General features: G+C 43.0%; 1 protein-coding gene across 1 annotated transcript in view; it reads left to right on the plus strand.

Annotated features, from left to right (window-relative positions):
• Positions 1 to 1500, plus strand: part of THBS4 (thrombospondin 4) — a 49803-nt gene extending 48303 nt beyond the window's left edge. Inside the window, exons 21-22 of the mRNA XM_017507396.2 lie at positions 612 to 751; positions 1274 to 1500. Of these exons, the coding sequence (XP_017362885.1) occupies positions 612 to 751; positions 1274 to 1335 (202 nt within the window). The 3' untranslated portion in view covers positions 1336 to 1500. The remainder of the gene's footprint in view (positions 1 to 611; positions 752 to 1273) is intronic.
• The last annotated feature ends 7033 nt before the right edge of the window (positions 1501 to 8533 follow it).

The following is an 8533-nucleotide window of genomic DNA, read 5'->3' on the forward strand; positions in this document are numbered from 1 at the left end:
AACTCAAGTTGATAGTGTCCCCAACATCATGTTAGGCTTTGTGAGAGACAGAAGTTGGGAAGAACCAACGACCCCCAACCCCACCACACACACACACACACACACACACACACACACAATCCCTGCCCCCAAGGACTTCCAGCCTAGTAAGTAAGGGGGAACAGCTACAGCACAATCCAGGTCAGCAAAAACTGGAGCCTAAAACAGAGTAGGCAGGGCATGGTGGCTTATGGCTGTAATCCCAGCACTTTGGGAAGCTGAAGCAAGTGGATCACGAGATCAGGAGTTCGAGGTCAGCCTGACCAAAATGGTGAAACCCTACCTCTGCTAAAATTACAAAAAATTAGCTGGGCGTGTTGGCATGCTCCTGTGATCCCAGCTACTTGGGAGGCTGAAGCAGGAGAATCACTTGAACCCAAGAGATGGAGGTTGCAGTGAGCCAAGATGGTGCCACTGCTCTCCAGCCTGGCAACAGAGGGAGACTCCGTCTTCAAAAAAACAAAAAACAGTAAAGATGCAGGTGTGTAAGAAGTGGGGCCCCTGGGCCTCACAGTGGGTCCTTTACCCCGGGTTGGATTTCATGGAGATCCCTCCGGCTGTGTTGTCCACAGGGTGCGATTTTATGAAGGCTCTGAGTTGGTGGCCGACTCTGGAGTCACCATAGACACCACAATGCGTGGAGGCCGACTTGGCGTTTTCTGCTTCTCTCAAGAAAACATCATCTGGTCCAACCTCAAGTATCGCTGCAATGGTAACGTACATTCTTGTTACTATTCAATGTTGTTACCAGCATTAATCAAATACTGCCACCTTATTTATGTACTGCACTTCCCCCCAAAAGCCCATGCCACAAAGTCATTAAAACCTGATAGTCCCTGTACCAGAAGTAAAAAGCAGATTGCATTTATCCTATTTTATACATATGGAAATTAAGACCTGCAGAATTTAACTGCATGGTTTAGGGTTTGGGGGTTTGGTGAGAAATTCAGTCAGATTTAATTTGCAGGAAGCCTTTATTTTCCTGTGGTTCAAACATAATCACAGATGCAAAATCCACTCTGCCTGCTGATTTTCTGTAGGCCCAGGAAGGAGCACTCCTGGGCTTTAAGCCAACGGTTTGCAAAGCAGCCTGCAGGAAAAAATGGCGGCGAGGGCCTGCGTGGCCTCCTGGGCGGGCTGATAGCGCCCCCTACAGGATGCCTGCGCCACGGGTGGGGTCCGCGGTGGGGTGGAAGGAGCCTAGCTAACCTCCCTGTGCCCGTTCCTATTGCAGACACCATCCCTGAGGACTTCCAAGAGTTTCAAACCCAGAATTTCGACCGCTTGGATAATTAAACCAAGGAAGCAATCCGTAACTGCTTTTCCGACCACTAAAATCATATATTTTTTAACTTCCTCTAATTTTCTTTATATTCACTGTGGCTTTCTTTTACCAACCCAGATATTTCAAAACGTCTTCTATGAATGTGGCAATAAAGGAGAAGAGATCATTTTTAAAAACCGTGTTGCTCAGACATGGCTGTCGTGTGGCTCAGGCTTTGAGGTGCCCGTTCTCGGAGGGATCCTCATTAATTTGCAGGGTGGTGATTTCTTCTCAGACCCGGTAGCTGGTGACATGAGCCTGTGCGTGAGTCACAAGGCCTAGGCCAGAGGTCTCACCTGGGGTACCCCCAATTTGCTCCACACACAACGCCTAACCATTCCATGCTCACCTCTGCAGCCTCCTTATTCTGGGTGAGGAATCTCAGAAACACGTGCTCAGGGGGCACTTTCCCTAGGAAGGCGTTTTTCTGACCAGTCCTGGGTCAGATTTGCCCAGTTCTTTGATGCTTTCCTCCCATCCTACACCTTCCACAGACTTCTATTCTGGCCCCTTCAACGTAATTCTTAAGCTTATTTATGTATTTGGCTCCCCCTAGTGGAATGTACGCTTATTGACAATAAAACATCATTGTAATCAGTATCCCCAAGGTATCTGGAATGTGGTAGATGATAGCCAATAAATGTTTGCTGAATTAATAAAAGAAGGAGAGGAAGAAGGGAAGAGAAAGGAAGGAAAGAAATGAAATGAAAGCCTCTTAAGTCTAAGGACAGCAGAGTATATATGATCCTAAAAGTCTTCCTCAGCTCAAAAAGTCACCACACAGGCTCTATTTGCGGTACAGTAGCTGGATGTACAGGGCAGAAACTTGCCTAATTTGTGCACTAGCCTTTCTTGTATTTCAGTTGTAAGTCAGAAACTCAAGGAAATTTTTATAAATTCTCTAGAACTTTAGTTTCAAAGAACATTGCTGTGTAGTTATATATTTTCTTATTCTAGAATTCCTAGAGATACATTAAATCATTTACGAAGAACAGACACTCTTACCACCGTTTTACCATGACTTTAACAGTGAGAAAATACAACAGTATATGTATGACCACCCATCTCAGGCATGCATGAGATGTGGAGGATTTCTGGACATCCTCCTCACATGTACAGCCTGGAGATGTGTGTTGCCTTGTAATCCAGGACATCTGATCTCCTACATCAAAAACTCCAGTGGGGCCGGGTGTGGTGGCGCTTGCCTGTGGTCCCAGCACTTTGGGAGCCTGAGGCAGGCAGGTCACTTGAGGCCAGGAGTTCAAGACCAGCTTGGCCAACATGGCAAAACCTGTCTCTACTAAAAATGCAAAAATTAGCCAGGCGTGGTGGTGCTTGCCTGTAGTCCCAGCTATTTGGGAGGCTGAGGCTGCAGCGAGCCGAGATCATGCCACTCCACTCCAGCCTGGGCAACAAGAGTGAGTATCCTGCGACTCTTATATTCCCCCTGAGGCTGGTGGAGGGAGGAGGCCACCCCTGCACACCCCTGGGGCAGCCTCCCTGCTGTTGGCTGTGCAAGCCCCAAGAACACATTAGGTGCACAGGAAACTCTCTTGGTTAAATCTTTTGTGTCTATAATTGTTTTAGAACTCATGGGTCCACAGGAGATCTAGAACGTAATTCCATCCCATACAGAGCTTATTACATTTTGGAGAAGACAAAACTTGTTATTTATGCATAATAGGAAACAAAGCAGCATGTGGATCCAGCAGTGTGCTGCAGCCAGCTCCTACCAGCTCATAAGAGCCAACTATTCAAGTTTTAGGAATGTTGTGAGCCAGTTAAACTGCTGGTAGTTTGAAATTGGCCATGGTGGAAGTATTTACATAGAAACTGGCAAACACTACAAAAATCAGGGCTCCAGAGAAGTGGTTGTTAAACATTTATCAGCACACAAGTGATTATTCTACCTTGTCCTATTCCTAGTTGGCCCTCCTTATGTTTTTGAAGCTGATGTAGAAAACTTGAGACTTTCAGAAAATGTCTTGCATAAGAAATGAAGAAAAGTGAAAATGGGCGAGGTGCTATTTCTCACGTCTGTAATCCTAGCACTTTGGGAGGCCTAGGCGGGAAGATCACTTGAGGTCAGGAGTTTGAGACCAGCCTGGCCAATATGGTAAAACCCCCTCTCTACTAAAAATACAAAAATGAGGCCAGATGCAGTGGCTCATGCCTGTAATCCCAGCTACTCAAGGGAGCTGAGGCACAAGAATCTCTTGAACCCACAAGGCAGAGGTTGCAGTGAGCCGAGATTGCGCCACTGCACTCCAGCCTGAGTGACAGAGCAAGAACCAAAAAAAAAAAAAAAAAAAAAAAAGTTGAAAATCAGGAAGCACTCAAGAGAAGCTAGCCAATTACAGACTCAGGAGATGAGCTAGCAGGTGTGGTATGCTCTCCCCCAGGTAACTCCCCAAGCTACTTGGATACTTTTTATACTAACCTTAGCACAATGACTCAATTCCTATTACGGTTCCATTAGGTTAGTAAGAGTCTCATTTGAATCTTACACCTCTAGAACTGAGTGGCCATCAGTCTCTCACCAACTAGTACAAATTCATTCCAATGCCCTTTCACCTCCTGACTTCTCATGGAGATCAAGAAGACTGAGGAGCTGGGCACGGTGTTATGTGCTTGTGGTCCTAGCTACATGGAAGGCTGAGTGGGGGGGATCACTTGAGTCCAGGAGTTCAAGTCCATCATGGGCAACACAGCAAGATCCTTTTTTTTTTTTTTTTTTTAAGTACTCATGGAAGGCGTAGCTGGGAAAGAAAAGATGTATTGTCATTGTAGGGAAAAGACCATGGCTGAGGAGAATCCCACAGGATGTGTGGGAGATCTCTAGGGGCAGGAAGAGGGCTCGGGGGGCAGCAGGAGGAGGCCTGTAGTCTGGGAGCAGGTGTACAACAGGAGATGCAGCCCTTTCTGCTTATACCCAAGAAAGAGGAGAAAAAAAACTCCCTTCTCCCCACCCAGGTTATTAGTCCTAGGCTTCAGAAGTGTGACGGTAATTACTCTTAGGTTAATTTTGGAGACAGGCTACAGAGTCAAAGAGAAGGAAGAGGATACAGAATCCAGCCACCTGCTATTGAAATATCCACAGGCATTTTCTATGGCCCAGGCTGGAAGATAACTAGGAACAGACTCAAGCAGCAAAAAGAATCTGGTCCAGAAGCGAGGCCACAGGAGAACTAGATAACGTACGGCATGAATCTAGGGGTAAGAGGTGGGGTGCCCCTGTTCCTCAGGCAACAGAGACACTCACCCCAAATTTCCTAGGGCAGGATAGTTGACATTCACCCCAAATTTCCTGAAGCAGTATATCACAGTGGGTGAGGGTGTTTTATTCCAGAGAAATAATTCTAGTACTGAAGAATTAAGTATAGAGATGCTAAAGTCAATTGAACCCATAGTCCTCATATTTTTGTGTGGTATTGAGGAATTACATTTGAATATATGGCAACATACTTGAAATAGCTAAGAGAATTTGGCATAATTAGAGAATGCAATAAATTGAACTTGTGATCCCAGTTTAGAATGCAGACAGATGCTCTTCACCCTAAAATGGGGTTACGTCCTAATAAATCCGTAAGTTGAAGATATCTTAAGTCCAAAGTGCATTTAGTACTCCAATAAACCTAAGTCAAAAATTTTAAGGCATCCATCATTAAGTCCGGATACTCCTCAGTTTAAATAGGCTTATGTTCTGATAAAAATTGTTAGTCAAACCATCATAAGTTGGGATTGTTTACAGTTGAATATTTGGTTTATCATCATCATCATTATCACTGAGACAGGATCTCACCGTGGCTCACGCTGGAGTGCGCTGTCGCAATCTCGGCTCACTGCAGCCTCAGCCTCCTGGGCTCAAGCAGTCCTCCCACCTCAGCCTTCTGCGTAGCTAAGCCTACAGGCACGTGCCACCATACCCAGCTAACTTTTGTATTTTTTTGTAAAGATGGGGTCTTACTACGTTGCCCAGGCTGGTCTCAAACTCCTGGATTCAAATGATCCTCCTGCTTTGGCCTCCCAAAGAGAGTATTTGATTTTTAGACTTTTAATTTTAAGTCAGAAGGTAGGAAAATTTGGTTGAATATGTAACTATCAAGGTGATTAAGGCAATTTCTCATCTATTATATAAATTTTTTAAATTTACAAGTTATATAAGCACGTAGGTAGATTTCATCAAATGACAAAAACAATAAATTTGTAAATGAAATTTATATTGTCTTTAATAAAAATTAGCATAGTATATTATGTCATAAATTAATATTTAAGTTTATAAATGGGATTTAGAGTGTTTAAGGAAGTTTAATTAACTAGTTTGCAAATGGGACTAAACATTAAACAAAAGCCTAAAAGTGATTATATATTTTGCTATAGAGTAATAACTAGATTTGCATATTTATAGAATATAGTAGAGTAATAAGATTTTTAAGTTGAATTTTTTAACTTAAGGTTTTGCAATATGTAACTTTAATCAAATATTAATTTTAAAACCAAAGTCACCAAAATCGTGTTTTCTGTAAAAGGCAACCTTTCCTTCGGGCATTTTGTTTTTCTCAAAAACCTGAGCTGAAGGCCTCAGGCATAAGGAAAGCCTCATGAAAGCCCCACATTTTACCATCTTGCCCAAACTTTTGGTTCATAAACAACCTTGGTCAATTGACATGCACCCCAAATTTCCTGAGGCAGTAGAGTTTCCTTAGTGGAGAAAGGTCTTTTATTCCTGAGAAATGATTCTGGATTTGTAGAGCCAAGAACAGAGATGCTGAAGTCAGTTGGACCTATCATCCTAATATTTTTGTGCAGTGTTTGGGAATTATGTTTGAATATGTGGCAAAGTACTTGAAATATCTAGAGAATTTGGCATAATTAAAGAATGCAAAAAATTCAACATGGGATTCCAATTTAAAATGCATATAGATGCTCCTTGACTTATCATGCAGTTACATCCTGATAAACACACCGCAAGTCAGAAATATCTAAGTGAAAATGCATTTAATATCTTGATAAACCCATCATAAAGTCAAAAAATTTTAAGTCAAACCATTGTAAGTTGGGCATTGTCTGTAGTTCAGTATTTGATTTCAGACTTGTGATTTTAAGTCACAAGGTAGGAGGATTTGGTTGAATATCTAAATGATATTGAGATGGTTCAGATAATTTACTTTCCACTATATAAATTTTTTTAATTTACAAGAGTTATTTAAGTGCATAGGTAGGTTTTGTCAGACAAGTGACATAAAAATAAAATATTAACTTTATAAATGCAATTTAAATTTATTGTTTATAATGTATTACAAATTAGCATAGTATGTTATAAATATATTAAATTTAAAAATGGAATTTAGAGCATTTAAAGAAATTTAAGTTTACAAATGGCACTAGACATTAATCAAAAGCTTAAACGTGATTATAAATTTTGCTATAAGTAGATTTGTATATTTATAGAATATACTAGAGTCATAAGATTTTTAAGTTGAGTTTCTATACTTAAGGTTTTGTAATTTCTAACTTTAACTAATCAAACATTAATTTTAAAAGCCAGTCACCATAAATTGTGTTTTCTATGTACAAAAGCTACCCTTCTAAGCAAATAACAAAATCAATAAAAAACAGCACAGTGACAGTCAGCACTGATCAGATTTTTTTAAATTATGGGGTGGAGATCTAGAGAAATGCTTCCTCAGCTCCAAATAAGGGGCTAACCATCTTTCCAGAGCACAGCCCTTTTCTACACTGGGGACTGTCACAGAACAGAGGGGTAAAGGACCTTGATTCAGCTCTCCCTGGCTCCAGAGCATCGACAAGTGGCTGGCTGCAGCATAGCCAAGGGGCCTGAGCTATCCTGCCGTCAGCTCCCAAACCCCTCATTTGCCAGGACACATGGCCTGAAGAACGCACTAGCCCAACTTGGGATCCTGGTCTGGCAGTGTGGCAAGGAGCACCTCTCTCTTCTCCCTACTACATTCAAAATGTAAAGGCTGCCTAAACGTGTCTGCTTATCTGGAGGGCTCAGGTGAATGAGGCCGCCGGCTATTCTGGCTGCACCGCCCGACCGAGAAGTAACTTTAGCTTATTTCTTTGGCTTATCATCAAAGAATGAAAAGTGTTTTCCTCACACCGTCTACCTCCTCAACTATGAGGAGGCCTTCAACTCAGGTTTTTGAGAAAAACAACTTTATTTTCCAAATTTCACCTTTTCTTCTAAGAACTTACTGTGCCAGACTCAAGAGAAACATAACCTGTCTTTTTTGGGGTTCCCATTCTTCTTCCAGAATCAAGACTCCAGGATGCCTCCTCAGTACCAAGGTGTTTGGGGAGGGGGACATCTATCCACACAGATTCCTTCTAACATGACCAGAGTCAGCGCCCACCCCCAGACTCTAACAGACCACAGTGCGGACCTCAAATCTGTGGGAGCCTTTGCAGCCATTCTGTGACTGGCCCTCACCTATGGACTGCAGAAAGCCCATCAGGCCTCCCTTCCCTCTTGCTCAGCATGGGAGAATCCTTCTCAAGTATGAGGAGGGAAGCCTCCTTCTTCCTCTTGCTTTTGGCCAAGAAATCTTCTCAATCCCAGAGCGCCTTCACTTACGCCCTGCTATGACTTGAATCTGCCCCCTGAAGTTCATGTGTTGGAAACGTAATCCCTAATACAACACTTTGGAAAAGTAAAGCCTAATGGGAGGTGTTTAATTCATGAGGGCGGAGCCCTTCTGAAGGGATTAATGTCAGTTATAAAAGGGCGTGAGGCTGCGAGTTCCATCTCTTGCTCTCTCGTGCTGTCTGCCTTTCCACCTTCCACCAGGGGATGACACAGCACAAAGGCCTTTCACAGATGCCAGCTCCTTGATCTATGTTGTGCTTCCCAACCTCCCGGGTGAAATAAATTTCCTTTCTTTTTAAATTACCAGTCTGTGGTATTGTTATAGCAACACAAAAATCAACTAAGACACTCCCCAGAGCCCCAGACTTCCGCTATGGGCTTAGCTCTGGGTACACAAAAACTTGAACAGTTTTCAGGCTGGCTCTGACTCACACTACCACAGCCTCACTGATACAGGAGCCCGGGGTCCACTCTGCCTGAGTGGGAGGCTTGAGGCAAAGGGAAACGTGAAAAGGAAATGGGGCAATATCTCCAAGTGCTACCACAACATATTGTGAACA

The sequence above is a fragment of the Cebus imitator genome, unplaced genomic scaffold (genome assembly GCF_001604975.1).
Source record: "Cebus imitator isolate Cc_AM_T3 unplaced genomic scaffold, Cebus_imitator-1.0 Scaffold16, whole genome shotgun sequence".
Lineage (NCBI taxonomy): Eukaryota > Metazoa > Chordata > Mammalia > Primates > Cebidae > Cebus > Cebus imitator.